A 17,483-nucleotide genomic window follows, 5' to 3' on the forward strand; every position below is an offset into this window, starting at 1 on the left:
TTAAGCAATTCATGTATTTAATTCATTTTATCAGTAACAAAAATATGCAGATAAAATCTTATCTGTAGCTTTACTTCTTAGCTCATCAACTTGCTTCAGGATCAATGTCCTTTTTTTTTTTATGATTAACTGCAAAACCAGAAGTGCAAGCGCAGAAAGACAGCTGCTTCAAAGACCAGCTGCGATCATCACTGGATCTCACAGGAGACCTGGCAACAGCAAGATTAAAACATGGAAATTTGACTATAAGCACTGGATTTTTTTTCTTTACTGAACTCGGCAAATAAAAACCTATGCTTTGTTTTGCTCTGTCAAAACAGGCATGGCTGACACCAAAATTACATCTGAACACTGCCGATGTTTGTCAGTCCCAGGTTCTGATGGCCGATCTCCAGCCACGGCTTGTTAGTCATCAGAAGATACTACTATGAAAGACCTTAGATGTAGGAACCTGGCTGCTTTATAGGCCTTTAATTCCTGCATGGTTCAGCTGATGACTCACTGATAATTCTTTTTTTATTTTCACTTTTAGTGACTTTAAATTAAAGTAACACTGCTGCAGTCAAAAGCAACACACTGAGCACAGAGACAAGGTAAAAAATGAAGCCTGGGCCCTCTCTCACAAAACTGATTGTACTGCAGAAGTCAATTATGAAGTTCTGTTTTTAAATAAAATTCCCAGGATCTGAACCAAGACCCATTAGCAAAAGCACCGACGCCACCACTCAGTTTGTGCACGGGCTGCTTTTCTTATGGCTGTGCCTCATTCTGCCAGCCTGCAGGACAAACTGCATGGCAGCACCAGGTGCTGCTCCCGCGCAACACCCCGCAGTCACGGAGACCACTGCAGGGACAGAAGCACAAGCCAGAGAGACATCCCGGCAGTGCATGCTGCTTACTGCAGACACCCCTGAGGGCTCTCAAACTCCTTCTGGGTGTCCCGCCCTTGGGTGGCACAAGGCAGGCCAGTGAACGTTGGCCCATGCGGGCACTGTGACCCCGTTACAGGATGTCAAGGCACCACCTGCCACCCACTGGGGCGAAGCACCACCAGCCCACTGCCTCGGTGTTCCGCGGGAAATCACGGCTCTGCCCAGCACTGCAGGACACGGTCCCTTGTCTTCTGCCACCGCGACAGATTTCCCAGCACACCCGCTGCGGGGAGGAGCGTTATTAACTGCAGATGTTATTATTGTCCTGAGCTGCCGTGAAGCCTCCCTGCACTGCCAAATAGCTGCCACATTTACAGTGGCTCGGCACATATCCCTCAAATGTTAACTCGCTGTGACAGCCGGAGCTGAGGGCAGATACCACCTCCCTCCCTTTTTCACAGAATCACAGAACGGTCAGGTGGGAAGGGACCCCTGGAGATCACCCAGCCCAAGCCTCTGCTACAGCAGGCTCTCCTCGAGCAGGCTGCACAGAGCCACGTCCAGGTGGGTTCTGAATGTCTCCAGAGATGGAGACTCCACAGCCTCTCTGGGCAGCCTGTCCCAGGGCTCCATCACCCTCAAGGCAAGGAAGCTCTTCCTCACATGCAGATGGAACTTCTTTCAGCCATTCGGGTTTTTTGACACATTTCTTTTCCCAGTGTTCTCAGGTTCACTGTCACTAGTAACACAGCCCATAGAAAGCCCAGGGATTCATGGAAGTTACTTGAGAAACCTCAAGAACTTTCAACCTAGTATTAACTGGGTTAACAGAGCTGTTAATGAAACAGCTTTCATTAAACACAGGTGTCACCATGGGGAAAAAGGGAAATGACTTTGGGTGGCTGGGTCTGACCCCGTAGAACAGTAGGGGTTTTGCAAGTTTTTTTAATTGATCCCTTTCAAACTGAAACATTTTAGGCACTTTAATGCAAAGAGACAATGGCTGCAGCAGAGTGGGAGGCCAAATAAATGGCTTTTTTTTGTCTTGTTTCATGCTGTATGTTTTTCAGCAGAGTACCTAGTACATACTCAGTAGATACACAGATATTTTGATTAGAGCTGTCTGAAATGTGAGCTTCTCAGGGTATAAGCCATTTTGATTTCTTTACCTATGGCAATTACCATTTGATATCATTTAAATATTGCCTCTACTTGCACTGGACCAGAATTAGCCCCATTGTCCTTTTCCTCTCCTAGTTGGCTATACAGGGAAAGGGAGGGAGGAAACTTTCTTCATGCGTTCATGAATATAAGCAACAGCCAAACCAACCCCACTCTTCCTCTTCCTGGCTTCCCACAGCCTGGGGAGATAGCAGGACACAGACCAAACAAAAACTGCTCTGCTTTCTAACCTCTCTCTTTCTAACAAGAGGCCACCAAAGCCAAGGCAGCTGCCCAAGGCACTCCCAGCTCCTAACAAAATTGTTCTTGGAATTGTAGGGAATAATGCAATTAGAGAGAACTGAGTCACAACACCTTAGCTCAAAAACTATGCACTGTTGTTCAGAGTGTATATTTCCCATTGAAAACCGAGAAATTTTTTTACCTAACTTGGCTGCTCCCCAAAATCATATGGGCTTTCCAGATCACTATCAGGACACGCTATCATCTCAAGCAGCTCAGCCAAATTTCTTTGCCTCCATATCCAAGAGCAGAAAAAGTCCTTTGCCCCTTCCACCATTCTCCCTCCTTGTGGTTTTTTTTTTCTCAGTTCAGCTCCATCTCTCATACCATACTGCTCCCCCTTGAGAAAGATGGCACCTTCTCATCATGTGACAAGCAACTGCTTTCTCCTACTTTAGATCTAAATTTAAACCCAAATAGGTATACATTCTCTCTCTACAGTATCAAAACTCTCCAAGCTCTCTCTTCCCTGAACTGCTGTCTTTGACTTTACTCTGGTATTAATTTGATTTCTCTAAAGCACGACAGAAAGCTTTTATACCATAATGCATCATTAAAACACACAGCACCCCATCCAAACACTATTATTAATAATCTCCATGCAACATAGCTATTTTAAAAAAATAGATGCAGCATGTAGCCAGTTTTTCCAGATGCTATAGGTCTGTGATTCTGCTAATCTGTTTCACATGAAGGACTCATCCCATGTTTTTAGATGAGATGAGTTAAGCAAATGTCTATGTTTAGAACACAGAAATCCCAAACAAGGCAGACAGGCACTGGATGTATGTGCGTGGAACTCTGAAACCTGAAAAGGACTTGGAAATATTATGTAACTGAAGTGCTACTGAAATATCCTGTAACTCCTCCTTCACTTTTATGTCTCTCTCTCTGGATATAGATACATATCCTGTTAATGAAATTCAATCCTAAAGGGAGATGGCAACCAAAAGCAGTCGAACAGTTTTTGACATTAAAATACAGCACTCTCATACCTCCCTGTAATTGAGAAATGAGATTTAAATTGCATCTAAGTTTTTCCAGAATCATGTGATCTTTTCACCTCCAGATTATTTTTGCCACTGTTAAAACTGAACTCCAGAACTCCAGAAGAGAAAATGCTCCCATGTGTTAACTGCTGTCATCTTCAAAATTACAGATGAAAACATATATAGAAAAAACCCCAACAACCCAGAAACTTATATCCCATTTAGCTCACCTGTTTTGGTCCATGTTTACCACATAACTTCAGATTACATCCACTAACAGGAATCCTTTGTCCAGTTTCCCACTTATTAAATATCCACTTCCCAAAAGAAAAAAATTGCAAGAAATAATGTCCTCCCTTATCTGTTCTAGAAAGAAGACGAGGAAGAGAATAATGACAGAAATGAGTGAAGAACTGCACTTTCTAGTACCTTAAGCATCTATGATATCATTAAGTTTCGTTCACCAAACTTAAACCCTGACAAACATTTTCTTTTTTTGAGAGTGAAGAAAATAGGCAAAGTTCCATCAGCTCAAAGGGGCTGAGTATGCGGCACTGATGCAAGATATAGCTTTAAGTAGCAGTAAGAAAGGAACAAGTGTCCTCCTTTGAAAGCAGAAAGTATTTGTTTTAGCATGATGCTAATTTCTGAAGTGCTGGCATCTGTAGGAAAGTGATTCAAACAAATTAATAATTTTTATATGCCAAAATATTACAAACGATGGCAGTAAGTCTTTTATGGCTTAGCGATGTAGAACTCACAGTGATGCTGCTGACTTACACTTCCCAGGTACAGCTCCTAATTTCATTTAGCAATCTTAATCCTGGAAATCTTTGCATCAAACTGCAAGTCTACCGAAGTTTCCCTCTCACAGAAAAAGGCCTACTTACTCTTGGTCGAAGTATGCTTGATAGATAAGCTAATTAAAATTCAATTTTGAAAAGTTTTACCAAGGGTGGCTTTTTATTTTTTCTCCTGTTCCCAAGACATATAATCTCCGCTCATAAAACTGAATGTGCAAGGCAAGCGCGGTGCTGGGCCAAAGGCACAGTACTGCACACGGCCCTGCAGGCATTCCAGAAGCCTTCTGTAGCTCTGTGGAAGTGCGACACCTCCGGTGCAACCACGGCCCCGCTCTGCAAACCTGGGGCTGCTTTCCCAACCAGTCCATCTTCCACATCTCTGGACAGCCAGGATACATTAGTTCAGTGTCACAGTGGATATTCATCTGGAATCAGGCTTCCCACTGGTGTCGGTGCTGGTGGCAGGGGACATTCCCCTGGGACATGCCATAAGGCAGCGCAGTTAACACCCTTCTGCTGCTGGGCCCGTCCTGGTCCAGCCCCGCACAAGTGTGCCCGGTGGTGGCAGCAGCCACCAGAGCACGCCTGGCCGCAGGCACTGCGCACGCACCCACAGAAGTTTCTCGAACAGAAAAACCCACAGCAGTTTCTCAAGCAGGGCAGCGCAGCAGCAGCCGCAGCACTGGGCCCTTCCCACCTGGCCCAGGGGCAGCCCGGCCACCAGGCCCACAGCCGCAGCCTGGTGCAGGCAACGCCTGGCTCAGGGCGGGCACAACCCTGCGGCGCCAGCCTGAAGCTGTGGCAAGATGGAAAAGAGGTTCTGGGTCTATAAATACGGAATTACACAAATTCAGGCATAGCAGAATGTGGAGGATTTGCCTGAGGGCAGGCTCTCCCTGGCGGCGCCTGGGGGCAGAGGCCACACCTGTGGCACCCACTCACTGAACACAGGCCTCACTGCTGTCTGCTGTCTCTTCTTACTAACGCTTTTCCCAGCTACTTCATGAATAAAATCAGCGACAACTGCATTGTGACTAACCACCCCGATGTCATACCATCTCCTGAATGTTGGTTTCTTGGAGGGATAAAAAAAACCCAACAAAACCAAACACAGTAAAAAGAAAGAGAACAAGAAGAGTTGCCTGTGGTTTGTTTGGAGCCAGAAATTTTAAGTCCAGCTTTGGCAGTGACGCCCATCAGGGTTTTCCAGAGGGCTGGATGGGATTACACTTTCATTGGGATTTTAAGGTTCAGGAGCATGTCTCATTGTGAAAAGTGATTTAGACTAATGAACTTAAGCAATGGTAAAGGCACCACTTCCGGCTCTGTCCTGTCCTGGCCAGTGATGGGCAGGGTTCTCCCAGAGCTCCTGGCAGGTTTGGATGCAAGGGTTGGAATCCTGGCACCCCACTCCTCCAGCTCCAACGGAGGCGGTCACCGAGCGGGACAGGCAGAGGAAGGCGTCCCACAGCCTCACACCAGCCGTGGCCACTGCACGCGTGCGCCCACTGGCCCACCTGGGAGCTCAGCACCACCCTCCATTGCTCAGGCACAGCTGTGAGGCAGACATGAAAGGGAACAGTACCTTGCGTGGCTGCAGGCAGATCTGCTGGAGGCCACCTTCCACAGGGCAACAGCCCCTAAGTGCCCGAGACACTTCCAAAGGCAGAGGCAGGTGCCCTCGCAGCTCCCCCGGGCCACGCGCCCTCTTGCTCCAGGCTGCTTGCTTCTTTCTTCTTGTAGCGTGGAGGCTTTTTTAGGGGAGGTAAGGCACACAGAATACTTACCAAAGGAATTAAAGTGTTTTATTCCATTTGCACTTTTGCAACAGAAAAATTATTTTTAAAAATTTGGATTTATGTATGCTTGACCTAAATTCCCCAGGCAGAATGAATTCCTAAATTTATGTATGCTTCTCCTAAATTGTGAGAGACTGGATATAACTCCTAAACGTGTAAAATTTTGAGCATGAAACATGAAAATTGATAAGCCTATTCACAAGATGCAGCATTTACTTTCTGAAAATTAAGTTGACATATTTCCTGGTGCTGTTTTCTATTGACAATAATTCACCAGGCCACAGAGATGGGGGCTTGAAAGGGGAAGAGACATTTCAGGCCATGTAAGAGTCAGTGAACTTCTGTGTGGAAGGGTGGGTTAGGTAGGAGTGCATCTGTGGATTAGTAGTTATATTATGCAGATGTTTCTGCATAAATGTTTAGCATTAAAGGAGTTTTTAATTCAAGCTTTCTATAAAATAATTGTTTAAAAAATGTAAATCAGTGCTTTTATGCCCTCTAGCTTTGCCGGTTAGTCTCAGTACTTTGATAAAATCAATAAACTGGGTTTAAGCAAACTCCAAACTCCTAAAAATGCCCTGTATTCAATCGTAAATGGAGTATCAAACTGTGATGAATATGCTGCACTGCACTGGTTGCTTTTTCAGAACAGCTAAGGGTATATAAAACCTAAGGCAAGCCATTCAGCCCACAAACAGATTTTAGCACCAAGGTCTACCGGCTCAAACTTTTTGTTGGGTCAAGACCTCAGTTTTTACCCATCCAAAGCTCCACTCCATGTAAGTCAAGAGACACATTGTCTGAATTAAGGGCTAAGTAAGAAATTAATATGGACCCTGACTTCTGGCCAGATATTAGACCACATGATTTCTTTGCCATTGCAATTCTAACGCACTGTGCTGTCTGTTTGAAGCTCATCTTGCTACAAGTTTCCTAGGAAACAATTTTAGGGACATTACATTAATAAGAACACATCTTCATGTGAGTTTGGTTTTGGATGGTGGAATTAACACTGCCCCTCAATTTGCTTACGTTCACCAAACCTAACACTGAAAGAGATCCAGAGCTCAGGGAAAAGAATGAAAGGTCTGTACGGCATGTTCTTCATTCACAGCACACCTTTGCCTTTGTCCAGAAAGCCACGGAGCCTTATTACTTCTGAAAGTATGTTTTCTTTTTTCTGAGCTTTAAGTGGATGGCAGTTATGACAAAACCCATCAGGGTTGCTGCTGTGCCAGAAACCACGTAGGCAATTCCCAGGAATGGGTTACTTCCTCCGCTCCATACCACAGTGGAAAGAATCACATGCTTCCTCCCCTTGAACCTGCTAACAGGGAAATCTGATAGATGGATGTTAAGGTTCCACTAAAAAAGTTTACATTATTTCCAGGAGGAAAAAAAGTTGTGGTAAATACTCAAAAACCTTTCAAAGGCATAAAGTGGAGATCTACCTTTGCTGCAAAAATTCCTTTATGTGATCTGCAATGTCTCTGCTATTGTGGGTCCAAAAACCCACTAGCAGCTGGTGGTAAGAAAACCAGTTGTTTTAGATACAATCTCTCTCTGAACATGGAGAATTTTTTTTTTTTTTCATTATAGATTTCAGAGTCATAACTTATGTAACTGCTACTGTGTTAATTTGCTATGAAAACTCAGTTGAAAATGAGCCTTTGGGCAGCTTATCATGACGATATGCCACATGTTCTCACTGAGGGGACGTGCTCACCTCTACCTAACATGTTACCTACCTGGAATGCTATATGACTTTACCTTTCATCTCTCTCTCCACGCAAAAGCTTTCAGGACAGAACCGTGCCACAACATTTAAAATCATAGCTCTGTCAGCTGAGAGAGAAGAGAATTATAGTCATCTTGACATAACTCCTGCTGACAGGACAAGTGCTCCAGTCAATGAAGCGCAGGCTGTTCGGTGCGAGGGCGCATTTCCACCAGCACAGCAGCCTGTCAGCACCTGGTGCAATCTGCGGGAGGGCTCTGCTGGCACAGGCATCCTACACCGCTCCCCTGGCGCCTACACATCTGACTAGGCCACTTAAATATTCCAGCTAAAACATCTCTGCAGGTTCCCACTCTTCAGTTATCCCCTTTGTGTAAAGCTCCCACGTGTTGCCTCCAGCCAAACGCAGCCCCCTCAGAAGTCAAATCCAAAGTCATGTGCTGCCATTTGAGTAACACGTATTAACTCCATCTGCATGGGCTAAAGAAAATCCATTTGCAATGTCTCATCCCCCTCAAAACTAGGTCTTTTCATGGTGATTTAGGGTTTTTTGGGGTGTGTGTGCTTGGTTTCTTTGCCATTTTACTATACAAATCCCATCAACTTCCATCTTGTTGTAACTATCTAATAGTCTTGGATGATATGAAAGGATACTATAGGAAATATGAAAAGTGTAATTCCCTGCTGGGAGGCCATCTGCAAATTATCCATCTGAAACGACGGTAAAGATTTCTGAATGTAGCAAAGGCTGACACTTGCATCCAGATAATGAAGTAATCGTTTACATAACCGTTGTTCCTTTCATCTTCCTCGTCTAACAGATACACCGGCTTCTGCCAGTAAGGAGGACTTGCTGTCCCTGATGAAAAAGAAGAAACCAGGAAAGACAGTCAGTAAACCCAGTGGTTAGTGACTAACTTCTGGGCCTACTTGCACCCAACACAGAAAATGAGATATGAAAGAGACACAGGATTCTGCCCAGTATTGAAAAATTATATATGCTAGATAACAGTTTTCACTCAAGCATCTCCACTCACCTCAAACATGAGTGAACAGTACCCAGGGGTTGCTACACATTGGGAACTCAAAGCACAGGAACACCAAAGTGACTCACACAAATGAAAAGACTTCTTCTGGATTCTTGCTCTTCAGCAAGCAACATGCTCTCCGTAAGGAGGAGCTTGCTTTCACTTTTATACATTAATTTATTCCTGTACAATCAGAATGGCACCTTTTTGCAGTCTAACAGCACAGCCTACGACATTTAGAATCTGTCATATGAAAACTACTTAGACAATTAACTCTTGCATATTGCATCCAGCACAGCACTGGCTCTTTCCTGATCCAGAGCAAGGAGCTTTTAGTCCCACTTCAATACAGAGTAATCGTAACAAGGGAACAGCCCTAGGAAACAGCTGTTTGAAAGAACTAGTGATGAAGGCAGCCTCACTCATCTCACTGCTGCCTAAGAATCTGCAAAGGCATGAAGAAGGAAAGACATGACATGCAATTCTTCTTCACAGATGTTTCCAGCAGGGAAAAATGAAGTGACTGTATCCTTGCTTTCTCTGGACAGATTAAGCATTACAAGAAACTATACAGAAGGGTGTTGACATGGACTAATCACTTTCTCCCAGTTTCTACAATCAGTGATCCAAAAAAAAACCCCAAAGTCATTTTTTGGCTAAATCTGTCTTCTGCTTTCAGTCACCCTCTAAAGCTGCTTCTCCAACATGTTTTGGGAGGTATTTCTCCCAAAGGCACTTTGTCTCATAATGGGAGACCCTCATACAGTGGGGGAGGGAGGGAAGCCATTGGAAAACAAGGAGTACCAGGAGAACCATTCTTACCTGCAAATGCAGGGGAGAGACTGTATGATTTTGGATTGCGAAATTTCACATTTTTATCTGTCCACCAACTGTTTCCAGTCTTCAGCAGCGATACTTGAATAACAGATGAGTTAAGACTGTAAAAAAGATCAATAATATCTGCAAGGAATACAAGAAGCAATACGTATGAGTAAAGACAACCATTCTAAATGCCAACGTGACTACAAAAACCATCACACTGAAGCATCTTTCAGGTGAACAGAGAACCAAAAAATATACTGGGAAAGGTTTCATTGTGACTGTGTACAGTGCACTGTACATTCCACAAGAAGAATTAAGGTTCCAGAGCCTTAGAACATCAACAAGTTTGAAGGACTGAGCATGCTCCTACCAATAACGCTATTGAATTCCTGTGTGTTAGAAATATGCGCAAGTATCTCATGTCCATCTACTCCTGTGTGACTAACTTCTTTGCAAACCACTTTTGGAGCAATCTTAACTGGTTAGAGAAGTTACTCTGCTAGTTAGCCTCAGCTTTCCCCAGTATTTCTTCGACAGTTGTCCTAAACTGATTGCTTTGCTATATATAACGTGGTTTTTCAGGGAACAGGGGAGAAGCGAAAGCAGAATCAAGGGAATCCATGATCCTTTGGAACAAATTTTGCTTCAGTTTTATTCTAATCAGACCTTGTCTACCAAGTCAGACATGAACACTTCCTTCAATCAAAAAAAATTCAGTTAAAATTGTACTTAAACGTGCCATCCTGTTTCAGTGTATAAAAAGCTCTTGTTATCCCTTACATTTTCCTACTTAGATTTGTTTAACATAAGACAAAAACATTCCTTGTTAACAACTGTGTAAACACCTAGGTAGGCAATGAGATGATGGGCAGGGATAGGTAGATGATATAGAAAGGGAGGGGCTGCTTTTTAGGTAACATGAAAAACACAACTCAACTGCATAAGCATCAGTAAAAACATACTTTTTTAATCCTGCTAGAAAACCTGTGTTCACAGAGCTCCTTAAGGCTCAGACACACTTTTCCAACTAAGTGATCCCTCTGTGTCACAGCCATCACTGGTTTATTAACAGGTGTCGCAATTCTCTGTGCTCTGCCTGCTTAACTGCCTGCCTGACAGCTCCCTTGCCTGCTAAGCTTGGGTTAAAAACCTCTCATACGGCAGGAACTCGGCTGTCCTCCTCATCTTACAAAACAAGATCAAAGAGCGATTAGACAACCAGCTAAACTGCCAAAAGTGAAAGGGAAGCACCCTCTGTCACAGCAGAGGGACAGAAATGAGCTACCATAGGAAGGATTCAGACATCTCCCCCTTCCCATGAATCACCAGCAGCTGGAACCTTCCATCACACCCTGCACAAAGGACAGGTGCAAAGGCAGACACAGGGAGGTTTACCTGTAGCACTTTAAAATATTACTACACCTATTTGTCTGCAGGAGCATTCTGTCCTGCAGCCAGGGCTCCAGAACTGTGTGGGCAGGGTGCCTGCAGCTCTGCTGGCCCAGGTCTGAGCCCAGCCCAGTGGATCAGACTGCCTGGGCAGCAGGTGGGTACGCAGGCAATGAAAATCAAATGGATCTAGAAGGTACTGAATGCAGCTGCCCTTCACAAGTCCTGTGGTGTGGGTGGCTCTGCCTGGGAATTACTGGCAGAATAAAAAAAAAAAAAAAAGCTGCTGCATTACTGAAAACTGCTGGGTGGGGTGGGGGGTGGGGTGGCGAGAAAAAAGGATGGGGTAGGGGACAAAAGTCTGCAGAAGTTTTTGTCTCCTTTGCTCCCAAAGAAATCCCTTCTGAAAATTGCTGGTGTTCACAGCTAGGAGCCCTCTAGGTTTCAGCCTAAACATACTCATAGGCAGGGTATATCTACTAGTTACTACAAACAAAATGCAACCACATAGATCCAAAGGTCCAAAGCAATATGAAGAACACGTCACCTCCTTCTAAGCACACTGCCGCAGGAAGGCAGAAACTGGGCTCTCCCACTGCTGTACAAGAATGTATTTTTCAGCATGGAAGCACACTAAATCTGTTGTATCATCATTCCTTATTTCACCAGAGACTTAATTCCTCGGTCTTGTTATATATATTCACATTGAAGAGGGCTTTGCTAAATGAAAACTTCCCCAGTTTCAAAATGGGGGCCAAGGTACTAAACAGGAGGAAGCAGAGCCCCATATTGACACTGCAGCACTGCCAAACAAAATCTTTTGTGGGAGAAAGACAGAGATGTTGCAATATCAGGATTGCAAAACTCAGCTGGACTGGGGGAACAGAAAACTTTTAAGTGGAAATCAGCATGGCAGATGTAGAAGGTACCTGCTTACCATTGAACATGCTGTTGGCAATGGCACCGCATGGAGCCATGGGCGTCCTGTTCCGGTAGGTGGTGAAAGGTGCGCAGTAGCTCTTCTGAATCTCCATTCAAGGCCACAGAACAATCAGACACAGAACCAGGGCCGGGGGGCCGGGGGGGAGGCTGTTCTGGTTTGCTGGTGGTAGCATTCTCCTCCCATTCCTCCTTCTCAAAAGCCACTGGATAATTAAGTCTCCAGTACCTTTTGGTCACATTTGGGCCAAATGAATGGATTTGTAGTTGAGGAACACCTTCCATATCACAGTAAGTAAACTGGAAGTCTTCACCCAATTCTGCTGTGGACTTGCAAACTCCAGACTACAAGAACTCGTTTGGGGATCTGCTATTGTAACATAGCTACAATTTAAAATGTCCCCGTGAAGCCCTTACTTACCCTAAAACACCTTACTTTTCCTTCTTTTTAATTTCGGCCTGGACTGCTTCCCCGGTGGAGAACCGCAGATGCAGTTAGCCACACTGCTGCAGTTCTTTGTGGAGAAATCTTGATGTATAAAGACACAGTGTGAAAAATAAAACCCCACCTCAAATTTATCACTTCTCTCCTATCCCAGCTCATGAGAAACTAGAAATCTTCAGGTTTAAACACAGAGATATTTTCCAATAACTATTAATAAGCTTTGTACCTGATTGGCACAAAAGGCAAAAGCGCATGCACCTGAATGCACACAAACAAGCTGACTGGACCCCTGGAGTATCAGGTATATGGAGAACATGTCCTGAGAGTTACAAGAAGCATTTTATTGAAACGACAGATTATTATGGCACAATCATTGTACGTACTGAGAAGACAAGTGTGTGGACCGTGTGCATATTAAACAATGCTACTTTTAGGCCAAAGAAAATAAGTTTCAGATTTGTAAGTGAAAAAACTGCATACAATGACTGCCTTCTCCAATTTCCTTATGCAGCTCTGCTGCAAGTGATGCTGTCTAGCCTCCTCTTTTGACCTCTGAGTTGCACTCAGAATGCTACATGATCACCTATTTCATCATTAACTTTTTCTTGCTCCTTGTCCACTTCCAAAGCCAGATGGCAAAATGAAAGACTTAGAATAACTTAATTCCCTAACCCTATAATAAAAGCACAGCTTAAAACATTTCTGGCTAAAGCACTTGAAAACACTAGAAGGAAAAGCTTTCTGTAAATGTATTTCAAAAAGACAACATATTTTTAATCAGCATCTCTACAAGATGCGGGTTTGAGAATTACAACTCTGGGCTGACATCTTTATTTATCCCCTCAGTCTTCCTCTCTTATTAACTTATTAGACATAATGGCCCTAACAATCATAAAAGCAGAGACCGAACACTGAAAATCTGTACCTTCCTATTATTCCCTAGAGCTATTTTAACACACTTACAGTTATGCCTAGTTAGCTCTCCATATGGTCAAAGATGCACCTGATGGAAATACTGATGATCTCATAATATAAAGAAAACTTACATTTACATTTCGACCCAACAATTGTGCATCACTTCTTGATATCATGGATCGACGGTGGTTTTCATAGAAGTTTTGCAGGCCATAGTACATAAAAACCTCACCCTAGAATTCAAGGATAAACCCCTTCAGCAAGGTGAGTCCATGCAGACAAAGAGAAACCCTATTATTTGCTAAAAAAAGGAGGGGAAGAGAATACTCCGTTAATGCTTAAATGTTGGTAACCACACTCTAAGGAGTTACTTCAGTGGACGCTAGCAAGAATCTAGTCTTTAGCCCAGCTGAAAGTTTTAGTATTTTGGCACAAAATTAAACATACTTCTTAAATCACCAAATGAAACCAAAATAAAAAATGCCTGATTATTATTTTACTCAAGATGGCATGGCTGGCCACAAACCTGTGAATTGTTTCACAGTGTATTCACAATATGATTGTGAATAACTTCGTGGAGACAGACACACATTTTCCATAAAAGAAGATGGACGAACAACTTAAAGTACCCATTAGCTCTTAATTCCTTCAGATTTTTTGAAAAATAAGGCTGCCTCTCCTCAGTTATTTGAGCCCTTTGGAAAGTTTAGTATTCTCCTTTTAATTACAAGACTAGGCAGGCAAACACAAACAAGAAAGAGGTTTAGTAAACTATAAAAAAAAATATTATTCAATTGAATAAACTTCTCATCTCAAACATCACTTATCTGAAGAATTACAGAGTATTTTAACAGCCTCTTCAATACACTGAAGAACCCTAAAGTGACTTTATAATTTAAATTGCACTGTAATTTTAAAGGGTCATTTATGCAGTACTAAGCACAAGATCTCTTTGGAAGAATATGAAGCATTTTAACAGTCTCAGAAACATGACCCAGTAGTTTAGGACAGGAAATGAAGGATACTTTTCCCAAATGAAACTGCAGAATGACATTGCTAGACTTGAATTATTTCAAGGACCTTGGGGATTAACAGCATAACCCTTGTAAAAAGACTACAGGGGTTTGCTTACGACAAGTGGTCAGAGCTTCAGATTTCCTTCTGATTTGAGATCCTAGCCATGCAGCAAGAACTAGCCCCAGGCCAAAGGCAGGGGATTTGCTACTGACTCTGAGATCCAGAGAAAAGTTGCCTCCACAGTCAACCACCATTTCCTCGGCCCCCACCTTCTCCCTGGACATCTCCCAGCCAAGGGCAGAGGTAGCCTGATCTTGATTATTTTTAACATGTACCAAAATGAATAGCAAAGGTCAAAGTGTAAAATTTTGAGTATGTCATGTTTTTAAAAAGTAAAAGAAAATTTAGTCAGGAGCTCTACAGAACACAATTAGTGTATTTTATTATATAGAGATATAAGTAACAGGAGGTAGTAAGCAACCTGAGTTAGTTTCTCGCATCCACTTACCAATATACCTTCCTTTAGTGTGAAATTAACAGAACAGTAGCATTCCTTATTCCAACTAGAGGAATTTTCACGGAGTTTTGATCAATCTGAGCATTTATCTGAATAATCAATCTGTCAGAGAAGTGAACAAGCAGAGATATTGTAATAAAGGACATGCACACAGGAAAAGGTCAGTGTTTTAGCTCCAAGACTGCTCAGAGCAGTTCAGTTCTCTTCTAAGTGACTCTGGACTGACAAAAACGTTAGAAATCGACAGAGAATCAGGACTTGACCTCAATGAATATTCACAAATTTTATCCCTAGTTTAAAGCTGTTTTAGAGCCTTGTGATGATGGCTGCAGAACCTCCATACCTGCCCCGTGACAAAGGAGTGCTGAGTGAAGAACACTTCTGCAGCTTGGTCTGACTGACCAAGTAACACTTGGCAAATCCCCCCGTGCTGCGGCCCACCCCTCCTGCCAGCCTGGATGTAGTGCTGAGTGTTGGCTCCAACCAGGAGTCTACCAACACCACCACAGCTCTAACTTGCTCCAGGAGGCATTTGAACATCAGGGCTTACCTGCATTTTAAGATTCTGACACAGAAAACATGTATGTTCTTCTAGCACCAAACACTATCAAAGGGATTAGTTTATTTCCCTTCAAAACCCCAGGAAATAATGACATTTCAGATACAACCAGCCAGTGGCAGGGATTACCACCCGTATTTCAGACATTAGCATGCAGTTAACCATCCAGTGCTTGGATTTTGCCGGTGACCAACTACCTCTGAGGATTTTCACAGGACTTCTGGCTATTGGACACATGTCCAAAGCATGAAGCCATCGCTATCATCTTTATCCAGAAGGAAAAAAATCAAAGCCTTTTCCCTCCAAACGCAGCCATCATCTAAGAATATCCAAGAACACCACCCCCAAACAAACCTGGATTTCTCCGATGCTGTTTGTGGACAGTATGAGGCAGACTCCCACAGTAAGGCAGAACGTGCCTATGAGAAAGAAGCTGGAGAGCACATTCGCAATGGTAAGCTGGGGCTTCCAAGCTGGTAGCTTTTGCTGTTTGAATGCACTGTTATCCGGACATCTGGAAGAACGCGCCTCTCCTTCTTGCGGAACAAAACTAGTCTTGTTTTTCATTTTCTTCTTGGTGAGAGGAAGGAATAATATACTTGTGCTGGAGAGTGCTGAAGCTGAGATACTGTCCTTACTGTGGGGAGACTGTATTGTTTGTTCAAACCTGCATTACGGCCAGGAATTACTTACTAACTAGATCTCTCTCTTCCTCATTTTCTACATTTGTGCCTGGATCCTCACAATCAACTTGTACCAATCAAACGATTACGTACTTTGGTCAGGGTGTTCAGCTCACGCCTTCTGGAATAGCTTAAATATATGCTTTTTCTGCCCCACAGTTCAGTAGGATTTGTTGTATCTTATTCATTTGCACGGATACTGCCAGCTGTACTGGAATTTCTGTGTGATCGGAGATGTGTTATTTCTTCTCCCCTCACTTCCATAGCTGCCCAGCTAACAGGCATGGCGTACAATGAAAGGATCTCTACTCCAATTGCACGGGATGCCACTGGGGAGGACTGCAAATGCAAGGACAGCACTGGACAGAAAACATTGCTTTAGAAGACCAAATCAGTTTTCTTAACCTACTGCATTCATTGCTATTGATTCAGATGGAATTTAAAATTGTAAAAAGGTTATGTTTCTTTATCACAGAAGGGCAACTCATTCTCAAAACATCTGATTTGGATCAATAGCTTTCCAAAATGCTGATGCTTTGCTCTCACCTCAACTTATCTTGTCCTCCGGAAAAAATTCATCCATTCCCTACTATTCACAACAACAAAAGAATCACCCAGCGATCATCTCCTTTTAATTTAAATGGACAAACAGAAGAATAATTTTTGCACAATTCCAACAGTTTAAATCAAAATAAAGCCTCGATATAATACAGTGATAATTTATCATCTAATAGCAAAAAATAGCATTCAGCCAGCTAATAGATGAAATAGGTGAAAAATACCTTTTCGACACATTATTGAAATCCATACAACTTTTTCAAAGACCCTCAAGGGTGAGAGCTAGATTACTATCATGACAGAAGTAAATGTCTCCTTTGGGACAGCAGGGGGAGGTAACAGAAAATGGAGTTGTACAAGGACTTTCATACCCAAGTTTGCTCATCTTCAAAGTCTTAAAAGTGACATATAGTAGTAAATCTACCAGGTAAATGCAATGTAACTCTAATTTCAGTATCACATTGTTCCTGCAACAAAAAACATACTAAAACTACACACAAACCTTCTGTTTCATTACTGAAAGAAAAGGAAACTCAGAAAAAGTTGCAATGTGCATTCTTTCTGTATTGGTAAGACTTCTGAAAAGTCAAAATTCTTGATTCCATCACCTGTTAATAACTTGCCAGTTGCAGGGAGCATAACAGTAAAATGCAGCTGCAAATGACTTCCTTGTTGGTACATTAAAAGAGTCCCAGCTTCATAGACCCCTCTCTGCACAGCTTTATAATACTCATCTCCAGTAGGTCAATTGTTTCTCTCTTTATCTGAAGAAAACAAAAATCAAAGGCATAAAAACTTACTGATAAGGCTTTGGCTAAATACCTTTATTTATTTACTCAGGCACCTTACTATAGGACTAGAAATTAAAGAAGAGGTTCCCATACAAGGTCTGGACATCCAGAACGTTTCTACCTTGTAAAACATCTAGCATTTGCTCTACAATCCT

General features: G+C 42.9%; 2 protein-coding genes across 2 annotated transcripts in view; both read right to left on the bottom strand.

Annotated features, from left to right (window-relative positions):
• Positions 1-16,449, bottom strand: LOC101915051 (cell cycle control protein 50C-like). Its single transcript, XM_055803323.1, is given in 10 exon segments — positions 1-209; positions 3,556-3,691; positions 7,047-7,267; positions 8,320-8,369; positions 8,371-8,524; positions 9,516-9,653; positions 11,842-11,932; positions 13,335-13,436; positions 14,729-14,839; positions 15,651-16,449. Coding segments are annotated over 8 exon segments (1,047 nt in total). The 5' UTR covers positions 15,864-16,449; the 3' UTR covers positions 1-209; positions 3,556-3,691; positions 7,047-7,079.
• A 140-nt stretch (positions 16,450-16,589) lies between these two features.
• CMSS1 (cms1 ribosomal small subunit homolog) overlaps positions 16,590-17,483 on the bottom strand; it is a 236,996-nt gene continuing 236,102 nt past the window's right edge. Inside the window, exon 10 of the mRNA XM_055803321.1 lies at positions 16,590-17,301. Coding sequence (XP_055659296.1) covers positions 17,218-17,301 — 84 coding nt within the window. The 3' untranslated portion in view covers positions 16,590-17,217. The remainder of the gene's footprint in view (positions 17,302-17,483) is intronic.

The sequence above is a fragment of the Falco peregrinus genome, chromosome 4 (genome assembly GCF_023634155.1).
Source record: "Falco peregrinus isolate bFalPer1 chromosome 4, bFalPer1.pri, whole genome shotgun sequence".
NCBI classification, from domain to species: Eukaryota; Metazoa; Chordata; class Aves; order Falconiformes; family Falconidae; genus Falco; species Falco peregrinus.